This window comes from Melanotaenia boesemani, chromosome 7 (assembly GCF_017639745.1).
Source record: "Melanotaenia boesemani isolate fMelBoe1 chromosome 7, fMelBoe1.pri, whole genome shotgun sequence".
In the NCBI taxonomy this organism is placed as follows: domain Eukaryota; kingdom Metazoa; phylum Chordata; class Actinopteri; order Atheriniformes; family Melanotaeniidae; genus Melanotaenia; species Melanotaenia boesemani.
The window spans coordinates 21,692,395-21,718,648 of NC_055688.1; the positions used below are offsets into that span (position 1 = coordinate 21,692,395).

General features: G+C 38.2%; 1 protein-coding gene across 2 annotated transcripts; it reads right to left on the minus strand.

Annotated features, from left to right (window-relative positions):
• Nucleotides 1-1,032: 1,032 nt before the first annotated feature.
• On the minus strand, nucleotides 1,033-26,212 carry lnx2b (ligand of numb-protein X 2b). Of its 2 annotated transcripts, none has more exons than XM_041989795.1 (10): nucleotides 25,918-26,212; nucleotides 15,594-16,169; nucleotides 14,004-14,197; nucleotides 8,458-8,657; nucleotides 6,892-7,314; nucleotides 6,100-6,243; nucleotides 4,501-4,675; nucleotides 2,884-3,127; nucleotides 2,630-2,788; nucleotides 1,033-2,284 (listed from the first exon to the last, which is right to left on the minus strand). In XM_041989795.1, exons 2-10 carry the CDS (start codon nucleotides 15,995-15,997, stop codon nucleotides 2,149-2,151), a joined length of 2,079 nt encoding a protein of 692 aa, XP_041845729.1. In that variant the 5' UTR covers nucleotides 15,998-16,169; nucleotides 25,918-26,212; the 3' UTR covers nucleotides 1,033-2,148. The 2 variants fall into 2 exon arrangements, with proteins under 2 accessions (XP_041845729.1, XP_041845730.1); XM_041989796.1 differs by lacking the exon at nucleotides 25,918-26,212 and adding an exon at nucleotides 16,928-18,180.
• Nucleotides 26,213-26,254: the final 42 nt, after the last annotated feature.

Here is a 26,254-nt window from a genome sequence, read left to right on the forward strand (position 1 = left end):
GCTGTTACCATAAGTTGCTGCTACTTCCTAATGTCACAGATCAGTGGTCACAGGATAAATAATACTTCACCTTTTTTCTCCTGCATCCCAACTTAAACCATGCCATGCACTGAAGTGGTGGGCTTCACTTCAGGTTGGTTTTTATGGTCCTTTTCTTTTTTTTGTTGTTGTTGGATTCACATTGTTTCCTTGTCTGCTGAAGTTTTCAGCAACATTTTACGACTGCAGCAGTTTAAACCCAAGCTGTCACCACTTAATTTTGATTAATTTATAATTGATCATAAAACCTTTTTGACATCACAGTGTAAAGCTTTGACTCATAAGTCAAATACTTTGTACTTTACATGAATATCAAATATTCATGTTTTATTCTACCGCCAAGATTTGAGGGAGATTTGACAGTTCAAGTATAGTCCTTACATAAATTTCATGTAAAATGTAATAGAGTTACAGATTTAAATGGTTTGAATTTTGTTTTTTTTGTGTAGCTGATTAGATGTGCAAAACTATGCTGCATCTGAATGCATAATGTCTGTTGTACATATGATGGTGGCTTCACAATTGAACACTATGATGAGTCAGTCTGCGTAAGTACAAAATGATAATGTATAAAGCAGGAATTTTTGCTGTAACACAGGAGTGATTTCAGCTGGAGGGTTGCTTGTTCAAGCCCCAAGTTCTCACCAAGTGATAATTAGAAATAAAAAAATCATTTTTTGTTTTTATACTGTTTCAGTCTGAAACCTGAAATCTTTGGTTGCTTTTTTTCTGTCCACCAGGGGTCAGACTGAACAGGCTCATAACTAAACATTTAAAACTTATGCACTTGCACTCAGGTTTATGCCAAATATATTTTTCCCCAGATAGTACTGACCCCCTCTGACTCCCCCACCATGTGGCATGAATACAGGTTAGTTGTACAGTTTTAAAATATAAGTTCCAGTTATCAGACAAGGTGAATAAGTTTTTGGATTACAGATTCACTTATTGGACTACAATGCAGGTAGAGGCCAGACTAATATAAGAACAGTATGATTTGATATGATTTTATTGAACATAATGAAACAGCACACGGGCTAATTCACACATTACTTGCTGTACATTTTACAGCCAGACTGATTTGTTCAATAAGTCTTGCATCAAATAAGATACAAGCAAGGCCACTGGGAATTTGACAGATAATCAAATAAGATAAGGCCATACTCCTTTAAATTCCTTTCAACAGCACATAATGAGACAAAACACATTTTTGGTTCAAAGGCATTTTAAGGCAATTATACATTCTGGTTTGTCCTTCAATATTTACAAGGCACCCACTTCTTAAAAGTAATTTAGAATGAACAGTTTTATCATATGTAAATAAATACGGAGCACTGATACAGAAACATGATTCTTTGAAAAAAAAATCTGCCTAATGTCTCTCAGGGATTGTTAAAACCTAAGATTCATAGAAAAGAATAAAAAAAGTTACTTAGTTTACATTTTGTAATGTTAGGCTATGTTAATATAAAGATCTACAATAAACCTGGAAGCTGTATGCAAAGGAAATTTGCATTTAATAGTGGGTTTGTTTTCTGTTCAGTTTAATGACACTGCCACAACTAGGCCTCATATTTCTGTTAAAACCATTAAAAGTGAACAATTTTTTCTGCACAGCACCTCCATATTTGGGGTCCTTTTTTATTTGAAAAAAAAAGTGGTCTGGCATCGGCCAATTAAGTCTGCAGTCATGTTATATGTAATCATCAAAAAAAACCTCATGTCAAGTATTTTTATGCAACTATATATAATCAATGTACACTGTTAAAGTGAATCACTTGAATCAAATATGACTATTAACTGATACTATATAGAACTAGTAAATGTATATTAACAGCTTCACACACAGTCAAGAAGAAAAGTAACGATCCATCCAGTTTGTGTTTTAGCATATAATTAATTGATTGTCATCATTTCTGCACCCAGATATAACAACCAACTGCTCCATGAGTGCTCCCAACCCTGACAGATTATACTAATTCTGCACATGACTGCTCTGACAGACCTATATGTTGGAATACAAATGAAAGATTTTAACAAATGTTATGAAACAAGTTACAACTGCACAGAAAGGACAGTGTCCTGGTACAGAATGCAGCTGAACAGGAATTACACTAGACTGCCCGGCCAGGACACCACAGTCAGTGTGACTTTATTCTTCTGGAGCTTGAGCATAGGGATGAGGGAGGAGTTGTTCATTCCCACAGTCGTGGCTCCATTCACTGCCACAATCTCATCTCCACACCTGGAAAGAACCATAGTTCAATACCGTGGAGTTTGGTGAGAAAAAAAGATGAGCTGTTTTGACATTTTATAACAAATATTAACTCATCTTGGATTTGATGGCAGCAACACATCTAAAAACAGTTTAAACAGAAGCAATAAAGGATAGAAAAATACCTTTTAAGATCAAATTCAAGATCAATCTATTTTTTAACATGAAACACTGAAACTTTGTTCTGTCAACATATGAAACGCTGGGAACAAAACAAGAAGTTTATGAAACATGCCAACCCCTGCATTATGTATCTATTTAAATTTTACAGCATCCAAATGGTCTTGGAGCTGGGGTTTTAATAAGAAAACTTACTTGAGACGTCCATCAAAGTGAGCAGGTGTTCCAGGCACTATGGTTTTAATGAAGAAGGGCTGCTGCCCATGGCTCTCCTCATAGCCCCCAACGATACTGAAGCCCCAGCTCTCATTGTTGGTCTTCTGCAGCACAACGTCTCTGCACCAGTGCAAGTGACTGAAAAGACGAGTTCAGAGCCAGAGCAAATAATCAGAATACAGGTAGCGTGAGGGAACAGATAATAGGTTTTGTCGTAATGGAGACAGCTCTACCTTGGTAAACCCAGCCAGCGAGTCCACAAGGGTGTCCAGTTGAGGGTGTCGTCTCGTGGGTCATCCGTGTGGTCAAATTCGTCCTTGTTGCCAGCCTCAGAGTCGTCCTCAGAGTCGTCAGAGAGGGTCTGGATCACACGTAGCACCACCTGGGACTGAGCTGTTTGAGTCTTCAGTTCAGAAACAGCCTCATTGTAGGTCAGCTGGGTCAAATCAAAGCCGTTGATGCTCAGCAGAACATCACCTGAAGAAGCATGAAAACGAACAGACATTAAAAGTGTAGACTTTAAAAACTAGCTTTAAAATGATTACATAACAATTATCTAATTTGCGTTATGGTTTATATTATTTATATTTTGGATTTTATGAACTGCATCTCCCAGAATACTTTGCCCTCCCATGTTCATAACAGTTTATTGACCATTTTAATTTTTCATTATACCTTCACACCTTACCCAATTTCACTACTTGTGGTCATTTGCATAATTAATACTAGTTTTAAACGGATTTACATAATTTCTAAAATGGTATAGAGTTACCAGAACTTAACCCTTTGGAGTTGCATCTGGCTGACTGAACAATGACATCTAACATGAACCTAAATTAAACTTCTGACATAAAATAACTTGAGTGGTTGAAAATCTTCCTACATGATGTTACAGTTCTTGTGGCACATCTTGCCTATTTTATTAATTTAAAAAAGGTATGATTTAAAACTACTGTCCCTTTGAACCAGGTGGATAGAAACTTAAGTGGATGCAATGTTTAGACAGCAACTTACTATAGAAGATAGTGTTTAGCCTCTATTTTAGTACACATCCTTTGTGTTTAATGGTCTTTGAGCAACACATTGTATCCCTAAATAGAAGCAGGATGAGAAGCCCTTTTCCTATTCAGCCAATTGTCTTTTTTTCCACAAAAGCAGTTTGATGGCCAGTTTGAACCCAGTGTTTAGTCTGGAAAGAGTTCTTTGGCTTTTGGTAGCTGAAGAAGAAAAAAGTTGGATTCAAAACAGCACCAGAACTTTGCTACCCTAAAACTAAGAATCTCCTAAATTTAAGGCTCAGGGCAGGATTATCATGACGAGCCACTGTAAAACACTGAAGCTGCCATTTATATATAAAAAAACCAGAACAACTGTAACCTTTTAGTCCACCTTATCCAAAGAAATGAAATGATTACGTTAGGAATGAATATGAAATCAAACCAGCAATGCACAATCCAGTTAATCAGGATATTATTATTGCTAATCAATGCTTTAACATTGTCACATGGTGGTTCTACACACCTGCTGGTGAGGCCTTTATAAACGCCATCAGCTGATTACTAATGTATGATATTAGAACATCAAATATCAGTGTGAAAATATCATTTGGGGGAATCACATGACTGAATAACATGGCTCTATGATGGCTCAATTTGAGGAGAAGCAAACCGTTGCTAAAGATTAAAGCACTTAGCACTAGCTTCAGCCGTGAACCTCTCTCAGATGTATTTGTCATATGACAGTAAACTGAGTGTTATATTTTGGGTTAATAGTTGCTTTCTTTTCTAGGACAATAACACAAACATAAATACAGATTTCTTTTTTTTTTAAACTCAGATGCAGTTTTATACCTTTTTTGATGGTACCATCTCGGTGTAGACAGCCAACAGGTTGCACACTCGTGATGTAAACTGGCAGTCGACTCCGACAATCCCTCCCGCCAGCGATGGTGATACCCAGAGAAAGCCGAGGCTCCTTCTTCAGGCTCACAGTCTTCTCCTGGCTGGAAAACCCGCCTGGAGGTTCCTATATGAAGTATAAGACATATCAACATCAAGAAATATACACATGCTAAACATCAACATACTCATGAATAGTTGCTGGTCTCCAGTTAGGATACTTCACAAAAATGACACTGAGCTGTTAAAACTTAAATGCATCAAATCAGTGCCACGGATTTATTTCCATTAATTAAGGATCCTTTGAATTAACTGATCCCTCTCAGAGAGCCACTTGTAGAAACAAATGTGAAACATTTGAGATGGAGCTGAGAAGTAAGAGTAGAGGCAACGTGTGAGGATCAACACTCGACCCTCGTAGTGGAAAAGATGTGTGGAAAATGACAACTTCAACCAGTCTCCTTGTTGCTCTCTGGAGTCTGTAAACTGTCAGAAGGGAAGCTTGGGGGAGGTGGGGGTTCTTCCTTCCCACAGCAGGGAACCCATCCCCCCTAGCAAGACGAAAAGGTTCAACTCTACAGGCGAAAGCTAACTGTTATCGGCTTTGATCCTCTGCCTCCCAAAGAAACAACGAAAAAACAACAAGACAGTGGCCCCGTAGCAGCAGAGTGAGCAGCACCCCAGGCCTTTTGATCAGGACAGAGGGAGGCCCCAGAGAACAGCTTTCATCTCCGCTCACCAATGCAGGTGTCTGCTCTCAAAGCTTCTCACCCCCAAACTGGGGGGTTGTGTTCTTAATTTAAGTGTATGGTACAACTGAGCCTGAGTGATACTGAAGCAAACATCACAATCACACTGTTCACAGAAACATGGCAAGTCCGGTACTGCAACAAAGCGTGACATGCCTGAAAATGCCCCCCCTCCTCCAAAACAAAAACTGCTCATGCACAGTGGAGCCATGCAAATCAGTGTAAACATAAGGTAGAGGATTGGTTTACTAATAGCAGTGGAGAACTAGGGGAACAACAATAGCCAGTAATTGAGAAAATTTAACCAAGAAGGACCAAAAGTCTTTGCTTAAACTGATGATGAACACAAGGCCAGACACACATTCTTTTAGATAATATATTTATAATGGCAACATATTTGAAACCGTTTAATACTGTCTTGTGTACAAAGATGCTAACAGAGGATTCCACTAGAGGGCACATCAGACAACAGAAAGCTTGCAGATCTTCTGAACTTCCAGGATGTAAATAATAAAGTCATAAAGGAGAGGATCACAGAAGAAAAAGCAGCAGCTGTTACAGTATAATGCAGATGTGCGTATAAGGTTCCTAAATTAAGGGCATTGCATATCCGGTCACATTTGTCCCTATATTGCACCTTTTATTCTCCTTCAGATTGCACTGGTCTAAGGGGGTGCACAATGCTCCAAACACAGCATACACTGAAAGAGGACACCATGGCAGTAGGAGAATACACATAGAAGGATGAAATATATTAATTTATAATGTTTGTCTTGGTTTAGGAAGAAATGTTTCTCATTACCTTCATGTAGGTAGCGGGACGCCTAAAGTACTGTGGCTCAGGCCCCCTCCTGGCTGCTCTGTGTTGGCCCTCTCTGCTGCTTCCTCCTTCCTCCGGTGTCTCTGCAGGTCTCATTACCACAAAGTTCACACGCACCTCACTGGCCTAAATCCACACAGAAGAAAGAATTTTATAGAAATTGCAAAATGCTTTTGATCAATTTTATGATCATTTTTCTGATATTTATATTAGTAAATTTATAAATTTTGTAACCATTTTTTACAAGAGTGTTCTTTAAACAGTGACCTCTGCAAATCAACTAAAAATAAGCGTTTTGTTTGTGTCAGACTCATTAAATCCGCTGGACAGATCTACAACATTAAGAGTTTAAGAGTGAGATTTGTATTGAAGTCAAAGCCTATTCCATTCTGTTTTTTAGTAATATAACACCATTTAATTTATCCATATAGCATGAATTCATAACAAAATCTTCTTAGGGGAATTTGCTGACTATACATCTTCATTTTTATTCACAGGTTAGTTAAGAAGACAAAAATTTAACTCACTCAAAAATTTTAATCCATTATTGTACATACTCAAGTGACTAGCTAATGCACATAACTAAATTATTACTAAGATGAAAAAAATCTGAATGTTAAACCAAAAGCAACATAAAGCACTTACACTAAATTCTAAATCTATGGTTTATACACTTACGAATGGTGATGGTAAGTAGGCCTACATGTCATATTGTTACTGACAGGCTTTCACTATTGGTCTAAACTGCCATAAATTGTGTCCATGGACCTGTACCTGTATGATCTGGGCTGCACTCTCAGGTGTGCCGTGTCTCAGGTCATGCCCATTGATGGCCAACACTTTGTCATTGTTCCTCAGTTTTCCATCTTTGGCAGCCAGACCGCCAGACAACAGGTCAAGGATAAAAACCCCACTCTCATCAGACTTGCGAATCAGTTTGATGCCGAGTGGTTCTGTGCGGTGACTCTTCATCAACGTCACCTGCAGGACTGTGCCGGGATTGTGGTTAGATGAAGCGTTACCATGGGGACTAGGAGAGGGCTGGGTGGCAGTAGAAGTGGAAGGGTGATGATCAGATCGTTGATCCCTTAATTTGAAACCTTTCTCTTGCATGACAGTGAGCCTGATGAGGGAAGGCTGCTGCAGCATTGCAATGGCCCGGGCATGGGGAACTGAAGCCAAACTGACGTCATTCACCTGGAAACATGACACCATAGAGAAGAGACAACACTGTCACTGGCAGCCCAACACAAACATTACACTGCAAACGGCGCCTGTAGTTTTGTTTTTAGAGAAAAGTGAGATTAATGATTATTTTGCAATATGACTGTTTGTGATGATTTTTATTAAAGTTCGTTTTCAGTTGGTCACGTTTTACTTTTATATATCTTATCTATTTTGAAATGAGTGCCACAATTACCAATTTTAGCTACAAGTAGCTTCATTAACTCTGTGTAGAACAATCATTCAAAGTCATTTTGAATCAAATATGTGACATGATAAAAGGTCATCGCGGGGAAAGAAAAAAATAAATCAATGTTGATACCACAGGAAGAGAAATATTGAGTTTCAGGAGCTTTGTGAAAAATCCTTACTAATCTTTACCACATACATAAAAAAGCCTGCAGCTAATGTGTCACATTGTGAAAGTGCGCTGTAGGATGGCAGATTTTTGTTTTTTAATTTCCAGGTTTGGGATCAGTAGGGTTTAGAGGAAAAACTACATTTCAGTGGGAGACACTAAAGCTGAAACGGCCTTCGGCTCAGTTTACAGAGACACCACATACCAGAACAACTGAATGGTAGAGATCCAAGATAGAGGACTGCAGGAACAGCAGACATTGCATCTTTATTTAAGTTTTCAATTTGTCTTATTTCGTGCTTCCATTTTCCTCTGAGAAAACCAGAGGAGTAACTGGACTGTTAATCACAGGTTATTATTATTTCTAATATATATGACATGCACTTAAATGTAAACTTTGAAAAGAAACAAATAATTTTTTAATGCCCTTTGTATCTGAATCGAAGCCTCTCAAAGTGAAAGGCAGTAAGTCGGTCAGTGACAACAAACAGGTGAAGCTGTTCACTCTGACGTGACGTGCTTGTGCCTAGAAACCACACCTTGTTACCATGGAGCTAAACTCGATTATCTTGAATATCTACTGTCTCATTCCCCGCTGAAAAGCACTTTGTTTACAATACCATGAGAATGAAGCTTCAAGGTTTTAGTGCTAAACTGTGGTGAAGTGAACTGTGTCACGCTATGCCACCATCTTCCCACCACACACAGAAGGAGAGAGATTAAGGGAAATGTAATCCCAGCCCTTTCCTCTGCCTCACCTCTAAGATATGATCCCCCGGGGCCAGCCTGCCATCGCGAGCTGCTATTGAGTCCCGGACAATCTCCTGGACGACTATGTTTCCCAGCGGTGTGTCTTTCCCACCCACGATGCGAAGGCCCAGTTCCTCCTCGGGTTCCTCTCTGAACAGCTCCACAAGGTTGGCTTCAGCCACAAGACTGGATCTCAGAGGAGTGTTATCTAGAAGAAAAAAGAACCAAAGAAATAAGCAGAATAATCAAAGCTGAATTTCCTGTTTATCAAAGAAACTCGCTATCCTCCATTCCCTATTGACACCTTCTAAAAATACCTGATACATGAGATAGTGTAGTTTAACTTGCATGATAAAAATATCCACTTGACATTATTTTAAAAAGCGATTGATGAGCTTACATCTTGAAATGTGACAACATTGCTGAGGGAAAAAAAAAAGATAACAGGGAAAGAAAAAGACAGTTTTTTTTTTTTTTTTCCTTTTTCATTTCATAACATAGAACCACTAAGTGAATGAGACACATAGCAAGTGACTGAGATGATATTGAGATGTCATGATTTGAACGGAGCAATTCAACCATTTCATTTTCTGTAATGTTTAGAAAAAATAGCTAGATCTATATGAACTGTAAAACTGTCTTAACATAGTGGTAATCAGTAGAAAACTGTTGCTGTGACAGCTAGAACAGCACGAAGATACTGCAAAGCATTAACCTCTATGAACAGCATCCAAGATAAAAATCATTGCTTTGGACTTATAATTCATTACAGTTCTGGGGCGACTTATTAAAACAGTTCAATCTAAAAAAAAAAAAAAAAAAAAAAGACATTCGAAATCTTTAAATGGTTTGCATACGATCCTGGAATTTAGACCCAATCGACATGTTCATAGATTTCATAGGACTTATTCAAGCATAAGTCAAGATACAGTTAAGAGCTTCCAAGAACTTAAAAACAAATTTGGCCCACACAACCATGACCACTTCAGATACCTGCAAATAAGAGGCTATACTGGGAAAATAACTTAAAAAAAAAATACTACAGATATTTGTAAAGCTTATAAAGATGGCCCTTATAAGAAGATAATCTCAAAATTACACCAGAGTCTTTAATCACAAAAAATGAGAAAATACACTTACAGGAGAAAAGTCCAATGGGCTCAAACAACAGTGGAAAACAACACATTCTCCACTTTGGAGGGAATTTGCATTGATATACGCCATCCGTTACTTTTTCACTCCATTTCAAAAGAGAATGGATACAAATCAGACAACCTGCTGGAGATGCCGTGGAAGCAAAGAGGCAAATCACTTCCATATAGACTGGAGTTGCCCTGCTGTGCTCTCATTTTGGTGAAAAATACAAAGAGACTGTCATTTAAAATTACTTAATTTAAAATTGCTTCAATATTTTCTACCTAGTTGATCTGGAGGGACTCGAATGGAGGAACAAAGATAAATACTACGTCCATAACTAAAACATGGCTGAAAAAGAAAGATAATCAGTGTAGATGACTGGATTGATTTTGTGCACAGTTTAAACAGAATAATGCAGAAACATGTATTTGCTGAAAATTTGCAAAAGTGGATTGTATATATCTCTACCATTAGACCAGACTTCGGGTAAATAATGGTTAAATATTTTTTTACATTATTACCAATATCATCGTTATTGTTTTCACCATTTTTCCCTCTTTCTCCCTCTCTCTCTCTCTTACACTACTCCCTCTTTAAACTACTGGAAGTCTCTACCAGTCTCTTTTTAATTTCATCTCTCTGATGTTATATACTCATTAAAAGGTCAATAAAAAGAAAAAGAAAATATCATTGCTTGTGCTTCAACAAAAAAAAGCTACAAGAGGCCCGATAAACATGGGGAGAACATTCTCTGGTGGTGAAATGAAAAAAAAAATTAGGCATTAGGCATCTGATGGCATTTAGCACATTAGCAATGCATACGTCCAGGACCATCACAAAGATTTCTTAAAGTAAAACAAGGAGGTAGCAGTGTTGAGAGATGGAGCTCCATGAGTGAAAAAGGTGATGAGAGGATTACATTTATAACTGGCACCATGAAAGCCTGTGAGTATACCAAAATACTCTGACAAGAAGACTCCGAAATCCCAGAAGCTTGGTAGAAGAGTTATACGACAACGATCTAAAACACAGCTAAGAATAAGACTTTCTAAAATAAAAAGCTTTTCAGAAAAGACATATGTCAAACTTCGGGGCATTACAAAGAGTAATGTCAGAAAAGTGCAGTTGGATTTAATAGTCAGAAGGTTTATTTTATATAGCACATTTGATGTACAACACAACTCCAAGCGAAAAAAAGAAAATATCTCCTCAGAAATCTCAAGTTTTGTACCCTTTATGCAGAGGAGAATTGAATTTGTGAATAAAACACTGAGGCTACCTTCTTAAATTATAGATCTCTCAACTCCCATTTTAATCAAAAATATTTCAGAGGGTATTATTCAAGCAGCTACAACAGTTACATTCATTTTGTTTTTAATTTAAGCAATATTCTTGAAGTATTCCAGTCAGATTGGGAAGCACTTCACAGGACTGAAAAAACCCTTAGGTGGCCGGTGCCTGGCGGACTCGCCGGCTGCCCATCGTGGCCTGCCGGGGCCTGTGCCCTGTGACCGCGGGGGGGCTCTTGCTGGGGCTTTCCTCTGCCGCCCTCAGGGTGGGTCCGGGGTTGTCTTTGTGGTGGGGTGGCTTGGGTTTGTGCTTCAGGATTGCTGCTAATCGCCGGGTCTCTGGGCCGCCTTAGTCTGCCTCTAGCCTCCATGAAGGTGTGGTCACAATTGCATAATCACACTCATCTCTGCTCACTCCTGACTCCTCATACTCTGCATGCTGACACAGTCACTGAGTTCTCCAGTGGGTTTATACACAAGCTACTTTGGTTTAGATTTTTTTCTTTGGTACTTTGGTTGTTGTCGTGACACATCTTGTTGTTGTCTTGGTTACTTTTTTTTTTTTTTTTTCTTCAAACTCCTGACAATTGTCAGCTTAGTTCTTGTAAAAGCTGTGAAAGTAATTCTCTGTTGTGTTTCTGTACAGATGTAGCAGTTGGTAGTATGGTGTTAGGCTGGATTGAAGGTCGCTGCTTCTATTTATTGTATCTTTCTCTCCTCTTCTTTTATCCACTTTCCTTTTTACTTCTCTTTATTACTCTCCTTTTTTTGTCCCCTCCGGTCAGGTCCAGAAAGATTATGTAAATTCCATAACTCCAAATAAATAAGGTAAAACAATATATTTAAATAAAGAAAGAAATAAAAAATGAGATTATCAAGAGGAGCCTGATACCCATAAAGCTCCATTTGGCAAAGCAAATTTGTTCGGCACAACCCAGCAGCGAGACCATCGTTCTGTTTGCTACAACGCTGGACAGGACAAGTTTAAAATAAATAAGAAAAAAAAAAGAAAAAAGTATTAAGCATTTAACGTTGGCATCCTTTTGCCTCACTTGGAACACTGTGTGGGCTTAACAGGCTCAAATGTGAAACGAACTCCCAGAAAACTGCAGGTCTGAAAATCTCAGAAGTTTTCAATCAGGGTTGAAAACTTTACTATTTGCTGCTTTTTAATCAAAGCAACTGTTAATTCCTCACACTGGAACTTTATTTCTTGCATTTTATCAAATTTATTTTAGCTTTCTTTCCTTCTGTTTTTAATTTAAATTTTTTTAAGTTAGTTTTTAATGCACTTGTTATTGCTTCCTGCATCCCACTGCATTCTTTATGTAAAGCACTTTGAATTGTCTTGTACTTGAAACGTGCTTTACAAATGAACTTGCCTCGCCTCTGCACTGGAATGGTTTAGGTATTACTTACCTTGCATAACCATAACACATCTCCCCAATATTGGCTTCCCTTCAGTGGCTTCTCTTATGTTTAGGATAGATTATAAGCTTTTGTTACAGACTTATTAGACACTCGAGGGGCAAGCTCCAACATATCTCTGACCTTTTGGAACCATAAATGCCATTTAGATCAATCAAGTCTATGGATTTTTAAGTTGTAGCCATAAAATTATGAAACCAACTACTACTGCCTGTCTAGCCTCATGACCTCCTGTTCTGAAGTCTCATCTTAAAACACATTTTCATTCTTTGGCTTTTAAATCCTTTCAAGGGTTTATTCTTTTCAAAAAAAAAATTTTCCTACATTTTTATTGTTTTTATTTATTTTGCAATGTTTTAGTTGCCTTTTTAATGTACAGCAACAGGCAGTTGCTGTACATTAATTGTTTATCAATCGTTTTATGCGTTTTGCAAATAAGTTGACTTGACTTACGTTTCACTGTCGGACCTAATTTGTTACATTAATGTAAGAACCGTGTTCAAAATGGATGTAATACAATACAGCATTAAGGTTTTACATTTTAATTGATTTGACATTTACGTATCATTGCACAGGAGTCTGCTCACCTCTGTTCATTGTGCAACACTGACTATTCTGCAAACACAACCACTTTCTATTTTACCAGAACAAAGTGGTTATATAATCTAGTTAATTTTTAGCTTCTTCACAATCAGATGACCACCTCAAAGCGATGTTACAGCAAATACCCAAATGTTGACACAATGGAAAAGATATTCAGTTTTTTTTTTATTTTGATCATTTTATAAAATCTTGAAAAAGCCTTTTATGTTGTGAGAACTTCAAACTGCAGACATTGTTATGGGAATATTCTAACTTTTTTAAGTTGTTTGTAGTCAGCTGACCAAACCTTTTAACCACTTCTTTACTGAATGCCATGAGGTAGATCCTCTTCTCAAACTGCCCACCATAACTACAAGAACATTATCAACCTTAACCAGTAAAGAGATCCCGCTTAAAAAGTAACCTGTTCTTTTTTTTTTGTCTATGTGACATTTAAAAAAAGAACAGAATGAAGCTGAGTGGGCATCGCTTTGTAATTAACAGAGTATGGTACTTCTGCATTGCTCTGCTTTAAGCAGACCAAACAATTAACTATTCCTCAGCAGTTCTGCTAAACCATTTTCTATTTAGTCTTAATAAAATCATGAATTTATCTGGCTGAGATGGTGCAAAATAGATGAGATGCTCAAACTTCTGCTGAAAATATATATTTTAAAAATAATGGCATGAAAACAAACTTCTAAGCAGACATTTTTGTGAGTTGGTTAGCATGTATGTTTTAGTGGACTTTGGTCCAGGTGCTGGTTAGTAAGTTGCTTTATGGGTTTTTCCAATTATGAAACTGTCTGGTTTAAACATCTGTGAGCTGGTACATGTTTCTACAGCTAAGTTGATGATTCACCAGTACCAGACAGATTATACCCTTGAGGCTGAAAGCAGCAATCCCTGTGTTTGTCTTAGCAATCGCCTCAGAAAGGAAACATTTCTATTAAACCTAGAAACCTGTTCAAACTTTAGTCATTTTCACAGCAACACACTAACTTTGCATCACAACACATTCAGAAGAGGATTGTCAGTATTAAATTTCATGTTTGGACTTGAAACAGACTTGGATCATGATAATAAATACATAAAGGGAAAATAAAAAGAACCCATACCATCCTCACTTTCCTCATAGGCAGGATTAATCAGTCCAGGCTCAGGCTGATCCCGGGCAGGATTTCGAGATAGCGTTGCTGAATGTTTGGCATCTCCAGATAACTCCCCGTCACCCTTACGTCCCTTTAATTCATGCCATGAGGGCCTCTTCCTCTTCTCTGCTTCCTCCCTCAGCCTTCTAAAAACAGGACATCTGAGGAAAAACAGAAACATGAAGGACATGACAAGTTATTTTATTCTTAGAAACAACTCATGAATATCAGTCTATAAATAAAACAGAAAGCGATTGTGATAAATGTGTCATGAGACGAGGAGTTTGGGAAATGGATGGATACAGAACTTCGGAGATCAAAAACAGATGATAAATTTGTATCGAGTTGACAAAGAGATGAGAAGAGAAGCACGATGCAGATAAAGAGACACTTTCACTGCAATGCAGAGTGTCCAGAGAGACGGGCTGAGTCTAATTAAGTCAGTCAGAGAGCTGGGACGGCTGCTTGTCCCTCATGCCTGAACTTTGTATCCTTAGTTGCACAGAGAGGCTGCAGAAGGGCAATCTACCTTTCACAAATGACTGCGTCATGTCTGACCAGCGGGACAATAACCACCACACTAGCTATGTGGAAAAACAAGACAAGTGACCTGCACCTCATGTTGAGCTAAATAATTACAAGGTGGTGTGCTCACAGAGAAATGGTGCTTACTAAAGTTGTAGTAGCACTTTACTTCAGGAAAAAATTAAAGGACACAAAGAAAAATAACTGTCAAGATAGATATGTAGATAAAACCATCTAAATTCTGTTGTATTTTTTATTTTTATTTGTTTTTTGGCTTAGACATGCTTACCATTTTGGAAAACAGAACAGAAGACTGCCAGTACTCATGTCTGCAGTTTATTATACACTACCAGTCAAAAGTTTGTACAGTTACCCACTGGATTTAAGTGTGTCCTAACCAATTCAGAATAACCAATAAGCAACAGGCATAGATGTGTCTTGATTATGAAGAACCTGTAGAAGAGCTACTTAGCCTTTAAACTAAAACCCTCTTCTGTGGTGACAATATAAATAAAAAAATTCATGTTGAAATATGCCATGGCTCTGGAGGCCTCTATATCTGCCATCTACAAATTTCCTGCCATTACTTATTATTAGGCATCTTTTTATGTTTACTAAGAAAATGATCTGGCAGCTTGTGTGTCAAAACACCTGCAATCACTATTTGTTTTGTACTTTTGGGTCTGTATTATTTAACTGAGTTTTAAGCACTTGTTTGTGATGTAATTTTAAACACTAATGCATTTAGTGTTTATGTAATATTGAACAGAAATGCTTTACATTGATTGGGCCAACAAGCATGACATCCCACTTCTAACTCTTAAAAAAAACTATTAATTTCTACACCTTTTCTAAAACATTCATTCCACTGGTGATCACGACCAGCACCAGAGGTGATAGAGATTTTCTATCTTAAGAAAACTAGCTAAACTATTTCCAGGGATTGCATTAATTTAACAGTTTAATAAATACTTGGAGGTACTTACAATGAAAATATTAAGTGAAACTGCTGCATCAAACTTTAATTCTTACCTGTTGTGCAGGTGAGGCTGCAGTTCACAGCGCTGCATTTGCTGCTGGCACTCTGCATAGTGGGGGCACATCACAGTCAGCTTGTCCAGCAGGTTCCTCACCAGCAGGCTGGAGGGACGGCACTGATGCAGCTGCAGCCGCTGGCGATCCACAGGGCAGAAGTCCTGCTCTTTTAAGAAGTTGCTGAGACAGTGAAAGCAATAAGTGTGGCCACATGGAGTATCCATAGGTTTGAGCAGGGGTTGTAGGCAGATGTGGCAAACCAGTTCATCATCTACCTCATCCTGATACTCGTATAGGTGTGCGTCTTGACCCTCGTGCTGCTGGCCACATTCTTTACAGACGCGTGCCCATGACAGACCTGCAGTGCCGCTGTTGGTAACTTTGGTTTCGGTTGTAGCCATTTTCTGAGGGAGCTCAGTCCAAACCTTTGTCAGATAAAGAACAATGTCCAATCTCCTCACTCTGGCTGGCTAACTTCAGAAGTCTACGTCTGCATGTCCAAAGCTGAATCCAATCAAATAGTAAAATGATCCACAGTCAACAATGTTATCTCCCTGGCTTCATCTTGATTTTCTGTGAAGAGAGAGACACAGTAATATTCATGATAGAATGTTCCTTCTCAAACTGACCAGCACCACAGGAAATCACAAATCCACAAAGCAGCAGCAATATGGCAGCAAACTACAGCTGCTTCCTCTCAGCAAGTTTCCTGAGGGACAAAAGGAATTCTCATTTCAACTAAAAGTCACCATGCTTCTCACTGAAAGAACCTAAGTCTGGTAAATGAAGCAGAAGAACGTACTAAAGTCAAACCACTGCTTATGGGAGGAACAAAGACATGGCAATATACGGGTGTAAGAATTCTGAATTAACTGGGCAGAAACGCAATCCGCTTTACTAATGACCCCTTCAGCACCCAAACGGCAGTGGTCTCCATGCCTTTGTGCATTTCCTAATCTCCCTTTAATTCCCTCGTAAAGAGAGAACTGCTTAAAAGCACACATTCTTTGCAGTAACATTTAGAAACGTACTCTACAGATGTACAAAACTAAATTGATGCATAAAATTCACACAAAGTGATTTTATCTTTTAAATGTGGCTCCATTGGGGTTAAAGGACATCAAACAAACTTTTAATACAATAAAAAGGTCAACACAATTAGGGGTAATAAGTTGTAGAGATGGTGTGGCAGCATCTCAAAACCTTTGGGCTCTTTCAGGGGCTACAAAATATACTGCAAATAGAAAAAAAATCAAACATCAACTTTATCTGGAACACTGAGATCTGAAAAAGAAAAGACTGAAAAAAAACCACTGCAATGAAGTCACTACCTTCACTCTCCTCATCTTAGTGGTCCAAGTCCAGATTTCAGATGCAAAAAAGAGACCGCTTTATCCTTTGTGTACCTGGAGCAACTCAGAGATGATATCTTTGTTGTCAAGCAGCCAGCAGTCACTGCACGCAAACAAGACTTTAGCAGTCGCCTGAAGCCTGAATGAAACCAGAGCCCTGCCTCCCCTGCAACAACAGACCATCAGAATAATGCCTGTGTGTGTGTGAGAGAGAGAGCGAGAGATGGTGTGTTTGTGCACATATTTGTGTGCAGCAGTTTGGATGTGTATGAGCTCTGACTGCACCGGTGTGAGGAATGCAGAGGGGGGATTGGTATAACTAGCCAGCATGATAGGAGAGGAGAAATGCTCCCTCTGCCTCTGCTGTCAGTGCCAATGAATGTGTGTGCACATACGTGTGTGTGTTTTTGTGTGAGCTCAGATTGCTGATGTTGCGCTTGCACAGGCAAAGAACTGTCAGTAGATGAATGATTGATTGCAAACACAAAAAGCCAAGTTACAAATTTGTGTGCACCCATCTCTCCATGAGCATACACACAGTCCTTCTCTTTCTCTGTCTTCGCTTTCCCGAGGCAGTACCTATTCCTGTAATGGATAGGGGGTCATAGATTATGTAGCCCGAGAAAAAAAAGCACAGTAGAAACCAAACTATGCTCCATTTATATTAAAACCACATGAACTTGTGCGGGAATGTGAAATCAGAAACACGGTTCACTTAAATTCAATACACCATATTGTCTCATTGCAATGGTTAATTTTAAATTAATTTCATTCATCTTAATCAATTATACATTCTCAGTTTTACTCCCACCCAATTCCTTTAGCATTTCCTTTAGTGCATAAATTGATTTGTGAAATTAACATATGCAGTTCCTTGTCACTGAGTGTTCCCAAAGGAACTCTGTTTCATGCCTTCATTAAAGTACAGAGCTGCTTCACAGCAAACGTTGAGAGGATGAATATTACCCTGTGCATTGAGCCTGAAGGTTTCTGACTCTGAAACCATAAGACAAGATACAAATCAATGTTCATTATTTCCAAACTAATACAGCAGTGTTGCTCTTTATTTTTTTAGGATACAGCATGAATCTAATACTGGAACACCTCTTTCTAAAAAACCTCAATATAAACGGGAGATGTGCTGAAACAGGAAAGGATAATGTGTAATTCAAGGAGCCACATTCAATATTCAATTTTCCATTGATAGTGATCTAACTGGAAGCTCTTTTTGTATTATTGTAAACTGATATGTCTCGGAGGTTTTGGTTACCAATCAAAGAACAAAGATGTCTTTAGACTCCCTGAAGTGTTTGTAAATTGTAACATGCAAAGATTTTTTGCTACATTCAAAACATTTTATATACATTATTATTTGGAACTAAAGAAAAAACAAGTAGTTGATGGATATAATATATCTACAACCATTTTAATAATTTTTATGTTGTATTTCAAACAAAAATGTTAAATATTTATTTGTCTCCATTTAACACCTCCACCCATCTTCTATACCCACTTATACCCTGGACAGGTCGCCAATCTATCACAGGTCAACACAGAGAAAAACAACTCGCAGTCAGTCCTTGGGAGAATTTAGACACCAATGAACCTAACTTGCATATCTTTGGACTGTGGGAGGATGCCGGAGAATCAGAGTTAGCAGCTAACTCTCTGCCCTGTTGTGTGGGACTAACGAATGGGATCCAGTTAAAGAGGACCTATTTTTTCCTCAAAGTCATGGTCATCAGAAACTGTAGTCCACAGCCTGCAGGATGGTAATACCCCCCAAATAAAGAACCTTTTATGGTTGTCATTGATTATTGTTGTCATTATCCATTGTTTTCTATGAATTTTTAAATGATCTACTTAAACAAGTATGCAGTAACTAAAATACTTCTTCATTAATACCTAAAGAATGAAGTCTAATTCACCACCAGAGCAAACATTCATTAGGAAAGACACACACACACAAAACCCTCTCACAATCAAACAGGTTCACAACAGACATGGTAAAATGTTTTACATGGTTATGCTAACTGTAACATATAACAAGGGACCACTTCATCCAAATGAAAAGCTTGCAATCATGTGATAGTGTAAGCTTTCTGGGGAAATGTCTGCAGCCCTCCAGTGTCCTCTAGTCTCCTAGGGGATTACTGGAGGTGGCATTTTTTTGAAAGCTGTGCTGAAACCCTTGCTTTGATGGCTGATATGAGTGAGTCACATGTGTTGCTGCCACACCCTCTGTGAACGCAGATGGCGCCATGTTAGATGACAATTTCTCTTATCTGTGAGGCAGGTGAAGGCAGGTCATCTCTACTTACACCTAACACCAATGTCTGGTGTTAGAAATAAAAACAGAATATGAAATGGAAAACTAAACAAATGGCTACCCAGTAGTGAATGACTAACTCTGAATCAGCGTCTGAGTATTACATCATCAGGTAGAAAGCTCTCACGTGTAAGATATCATAACACCTCTTTACTTATGGCCTGAATGTTGTTGAACCCAGTAGTTAATAAAAAATACTGTCTGCCCATCTGTTTTTCCTCAGTACACAGAGATTAGGATGTTCCAGAGCTCAAGTTAACCTCCGATAAGCAGGAGCTGCACTCTGGGAAACTGCAGAGACGTTGAGCAGCAATGTCTTATTGTGCATACCTAAAGTTTGAGAGATAAGTGCTACTTGTGCATGTGTAGGAATACCCACTTTTTAACTTCTCTTGTTGATAAGCTTCTGCTGAAACTTTGCTTCATCTCACATGTGCAGTGAAAATCTAATGTTACGCAATCAGTGGTGGTCTGCATTAGTTACACATTACTCATCTCCAAGCTTAAAGATTAATAAATGATTTCCTTCAAAATGTAAATGAAACACCCTTTTCTTTTCCATCTGAATAGTATGCAGCTACTATAGCAACAATATGCAAAGCCTTCTGCTTGCAAACAATCACAAAAACTTCACTGCACACCTATAACCCGGTGAAGAATCAACTCCAGCAAGACAAACTACTTAAAATACATTAAAGCCATCATACTCTACAGTGTATCTTTGAATTCAATTCAATCTGATGAAGAGACAAAACCATAGAAAAAACACAAAAAACAGACATCTTAAAAAAATATCATCAGTCAGCAGCCACAAGACCACAAGTGTGCCAGTGACTCCACAATTGAGAATGGTATTTTATAGTACAAAATTGTACATTATATAATAATAATAATAATAATAATAATAATAATAATAATAATAATAATAATAATATTCTCTAAAGAAGGTGGCTAAAAAATGTAAACATCAAATTTGTGAAAACCGTCTGAATAGTACTGACCCGGCAACAAGCTACAAGTCTCTGTAGACCTGCCTTTCTGTAGACTGACCACACATGTGGAGTATAGAGTGATGTAAAATATATTTTAAATAAAGACATCTTCACTCCATCTGTGCATGCACTGAACTTGCATATGACAATGTTTTGATTGCCCATACATCATACTGCACTGCCTATAAATGTCCTCATCTGTCATTTGTTCTGTAATATAACGTCCAAGGTATTTAACCTTATTACAGATGGTCAGATTGTTCTCAGACAAATTCAAATCAAGGTATTTTAGACATTTGTCTTTTGTTCTGCAGACCAAGACAACACTCTTACTAGCATTACACTTAATACGTTCTACTCCATAAGTAGAGCAAATAGCAAGAAGCTGCTGGAGGCCAGCGCTAGTCGGACTGAACACCACAAGATCATCTGCATACATAATATGATTCACCAATAAATTACCCACTAGGGCTGAGCGATTAATCGATAAAATCGATAAATCGAATTTTCCATTTCTGGAGATTAATTTTTTTTGAAAATCGGGATTTTTTTCCATAGTTAGTTAGCAGCAGACTTAGCCCTCCCTCCACACCAGAACGGTGTTTGTCTGACAGATTTTCAGTAAAGTGACCCTTGACTAACGCCTGGGATTTAGCTGTGCGTATAACTGCAGTGAGAAATGCTGCTCTCTATGAGATGCAGAAATCAACTTAACCCACAAACACTAGTTAAGAGACAACCTTCATCAGGGGAATTATTTCTGCAGTGGATCCTGTATGATAAGGATCCAGATGGAAAGAGATCACGGATGCATTGTGTCGCATATTTCAATGTAAGATATGAAGTCGTTTATATGGTGGAAGAGCTATGACATTATATGCTTTATTTTTGCTAGCATTCATCTTTATAAACAAATAAATGTTTTTAATAAGTTTTTTTATGTTTTGTAAAAGCAAAAAAAAAAAAAATCGATTCAAATCGGAAATCGGATTTGGTTATAAAAAAATCGGAGATTTTATTTTTAGGCCATATCGCCCAGCCCTATTACCCACCATACACCTAGTTTGAGCAGCCTCCAACTGCCTGGAGACATCATCAATATACAGTACACATTAAAAGAACTGGGGATAAGATTCCCCCCTTGTCTGACACTACTGCTAACTTCAAATGGGGCAGAAACACAATTACCACATTTCATTTGCATAATATGATGTGCATCCCAAATTTCCCTGAGGGCTCTCCAAAGGGATTAATAAAGTAATAAAGTATTTCTATGCCAGTAAACCAGAATTCTTGAGACACTTTAAAAACTAGAAGCACTCAGACAGCCACTGTGGATTTTTTTCTTTTTTTATACCAATGATTGTGGACATTATTTTTAGTTAAAAGCTCTAATGGCAAAAATTATCCCTATCTCCCTAATATAAAGAATCATTCAAAACAAATTCCTGGATCCAGACGGTGATCCGGATAACCCCCAAAAATCAAATCACTTGTTCCTTATTCCATTTCTGAAACTTATCAATATCCGGTCCATAATTTTTTTAAATTTTGTTCCTAACACAGACAGACAAACATCACCGAATACATGACCTCCGGCTTGGCAGAGGTAATAATAATCATTTTTCCATGGTTAACACAATCAAAAGCTTTTGAGGCATCAATAAAGCATAAAACAACCGTTGAGTTTTTGTCTCTGCAGTTATTTACAATCTCCTTAAGGGCATATATGCAGAAATCAGTGCCATGTTTAGCCTTAAAACCAAAATGGTTATCAGCTGAAACGATAAGCTCATCTAATCTATCCAGAAAAGCACTTTCAAGGAATTTTGACAAAATACCGCCTAAAGCAACTGGTCTGTAATTATCTGAACTACCCACTCTACCAGCCTTATCCTTCATAACGGGCACCAACAGAACTGACAACATTGAGTCTGGCAACAAGCCATGAAACAAAGTGAGGAAAACAGATGGCAAGAAAAGGGGCTTTGGACATACTGGTGTATTTAAGCTGTTCAGCATGGATAGGATCTAAAGTGCTTTCTTTATTATCAGCCAACTTATTTATAGCTTGACAGACTTCACTTGACATACCACCATTCTATCATCACCATCAATATTGCCCACCTTATACAAATCACTTTTGACACAATTAAATAACTTGTTGTAGCGTTGTCTCCAAAATTCATCTATATTATCTGATTCAGTAATAATTTTATAGTGGATTGCATTTTACATTTATTAGGAGCCCTCACTTCTTTCCAAAAATCAGACCACCTTCATACAAAACACTCACAATATCCTCATACATTGAACAGAGCTCCCGCCTATGCTCTGCATCTTTATAGTTATCATTACAAAATAACTGGAATTGGACCTTTTAAATAACGTGTTCCAGTCTCCGCCACAGGCACCACTGCACCAGGAATTACTGAAGGAGAAAGCAAGACACAGAACGAAGAAGAAATATGATATCTTTTGGTTAATATGGAGCAAGTTTGGTTTCTAGTACATAACAGCTAAATATGGAGCTGCATCAGATCCTAACAGTCTTAAGTTGATCAGAATTTTATCAAAACTTTTCCCAAATTCTTCCATGTCTGACTGCAAGCCATTTCTCCTGTCCAGAGCCGCCCATCACCCCACACGTACTTATGTTTCGGCTGTATTTACCCACAAGGCCGTGCACTGAACTCACAATGCACTTTGTTTTATAGTCTGCTTCCTGTATTTGGTCCACTTGAAGCAGACTGGGACCTGCGCTTGTAGACGAGCAGAGTCCGCTTCCTTGATTCAAATCAGTATTTTTTTGTGCATTCACAATGTCTCACACAAAGCGGACTTTCCGAGCAAACGGACTAGGATTCAAATCAAAAAAGCTGGTGTGAATGCACCCTAAGAGATGACCATTCCTCTGCTTTGAAATTTACATTTTCATTTCTGAATTACAAATATACAATCAACATTTATAGAAATTGCAACCTATATGATCAGTTGTTGTAACCCCACATAAAGTCATCATCACACTGCCAAGTAGATTTGTGTTTCACAACTGTTTTAAAAGTCACACTAGGGGTTTCTATGAAAGTATTGTATTTGACTTACACAGTTGAGGTTAATTTACCTTTTAAAAGAAATGAAAAACAAAAAACGTGCAAATACACCTTTTTAAAGACTAGCCTGTTATCTGTGGAAAGTATTCTGCTATTAAACACAGTTACCCAATGAGTCCAGCTTTGACATTTAAACCACTCTTCCATCTTGTTCAGTACAGAGACAGTAAACAAGACAATATTTAACGTCTTACAACCACCAGGATTTAAGTTGTTTATTCATTAATCAAGTTGTTAACTCATTAATGCGGCCTAATCTCCTTCCAAGTCACAATTTGACTAATCTGACTAAACATACATGAAAAGATCAACTTTCCATGCATTTATTGAACACGGTGCCAAGAAAAGTAAACTTCTTACTTTTTTGTACATGTAGAATACATTCAAATCTTTTTTGAGTATACTCTGGGAATTTGCAGATTGTATTTTAAAAGGCATTAGACATCCCCTTTAAAAGGTTTGTGAGACTTTCAACACAATGGAGAGAAATTTGGAAGCATTTCACCCACACAATTGCCAGCCAGTATTTCTGGCATGTCGTGTTGCATCACCTAAACTCAGCCTAAGATCATGGACAGCTGCCCTAATATTTCCCTCTAAAATATCTTGATACAACTGAATTAACCTCCCATCATTGGTTAGAATGTCCAAGTCCTGATATAGCAAAGCAACCAAATCATTGTTTGTTTGTTTTTTGTTGTTGTTGTTTTTCTGGTGATGTCTCCATGAAAATAATTCTTTGGTTGTGAGAGGCAAGTTGCCCCATTTCTGCTTCCTTAAAGGCCAGGAATCTTGGATCAGCAGATGCAGTTAGTCCTTTCTGGCCAGCAACAGACATGAAAATGTTTGAATTTGTTCGCTGCATTTAACAGACAACAGTTTTACCAAGAGGGCTCAATACAACACTGGCTTGAGGGGACTGAAACCAAAAGTCAAGGCTGTTACAACACTACATGGGCAGGAGTCTCAACATCAAGCGCTGAAAGCATTTCAGATGTGTGTGTTTTGCTGGCATTAGACATATGAACACATTTCACGGATACACTGAGTCACAATTTAGCTAGTGAGCCAATAGTACTTTGTGTCACATTATTTGTTCACTGGGTACCCTAAAGTAATCATTTGTTGCTTCTGAACCCAGTAAGAAACACAGAGTTACTTGCACAACCCTGCATAGTTTGTGTCCATTATTGCCTCAAGCACTTCATATACTGTGTACAAACAGAAACTTTTAGCAACTTAGCCTTACCACATCTCGTTATGGCAATTTGTTGCATAGTTCGCTTTCATATTTTGAATAAAATTCTGGCTACAACGTGTACAATGGATCTGAGGTGTCATCCTCGGAAGCATAGCCTTCACTGAATTGTTTTGCCACTCAAGCCCAATCTCACTCTTCAGTTGTGTAAATGTTTAGATCTGCTTAAGTCAACATAATGGGCAGAGAGTTGTAATGACTTATAGAAACCTTCACATAACTTGCTGTACCCAGATTGCAGAGGGCTACCCCACAGTAGCTCCAGTGCAAGTCTCACAAGGTCCTGTAGCAGCCCTGGAATTCCCATCCACACCCATAGACCTGCCTGAGTAAAAAGGCATTATGAACAGGCACTTAGAAGTCAAAATTCTAAATATGATACTAGAACAATTAATAATGAACTCATTTATGCTATTAAGCTTTATTATTATTATTGTTATTATTATTAAGATTTCAAGTTTAAAGGCCAGGCTGCTAGATGCTCCCCTAAAATAATTTTACACTAATTGTGGTGTTGCTTCCTATTATCCTATGTGGACTCTGAAATATCACACTTTGTGAAGTTTTTACTGAACTGCTGTTGTCTTTTGTATTTTAGACACTATACAGAAGAGCTCCTTCCTAAGGCAACAATTATATATTTAGTATGTAAAACCATAAAAAAAAACGCTATACAAAGAATTGCAGTGGCAAAAACAGCTACATTCTCTGAAATAAACACATTCAAAAAGTATAAAAGGGGATTACATAAAAAATACTTTTTGTTCGTTTTTAAAAATAATATTAAAAAAAAAACACATACATATATGCCGGGCTATGCCCCGTAGAGATAATATCTAGCACAAGTAAAAGCAACAGTAACATGGGCATTTGCAATCACTTTCCACCCGTGCCATGATGTGGTCTGCTGTCACTGCAACCATAAATAACTCACTGTCCCCCTTTGACAACCCAGTGGTCCTAATCTCTACACCATGGTGACAGATCCCAATGAGAGAGGAGGCAATAAAAGTTGGTCTTCATAGTTATCACAGGGATCCTGGTTAGTGCAGCATGTAGAGAGCAGGACAACATGGCTTCACCTTCAGCTCAGTCGCTAACCGCTACACACCTTGAGCACAAAAACTCACTTTTCTGTCAATGGGTGGACATTTATTCTAACACAAAGACACTGTGTTATTAACCGCATGTTTGCTTCGAGTCTGAAATACTAATGCTGATGTTTATTAACCGACACATGCGGAATTTACTCGAGTCAATGTCGAAACTCGTCTTACCTGTGTGAAGGTTGTCTTCCGGAAGCGGCTAACGTATCACTAGCTAAAACAAAGAAATCCAGTGAAGTCGAAGAAAGGCTAAACTAAATAAACCCAAAGTCCCACTGACGTCCACACCGAAAAGGCTTTCATTCAGCCTCATTTTCTACCGCATAGCTGTCTCTGAACAGTCGCAGCCCGCTGTCCCAGGTGGAGTTCAACCTGCAGGCGAAGTCTGGGCTACTTTCCCAGTTTCGAGCAAACACACTTAAAGTGAGCTTTAGCACAGGAGGAAGTCCACGCAGGTGTGTACATGAATACACTCCCTATTTATAACTACGGTGCAGCCAGGTTTAAC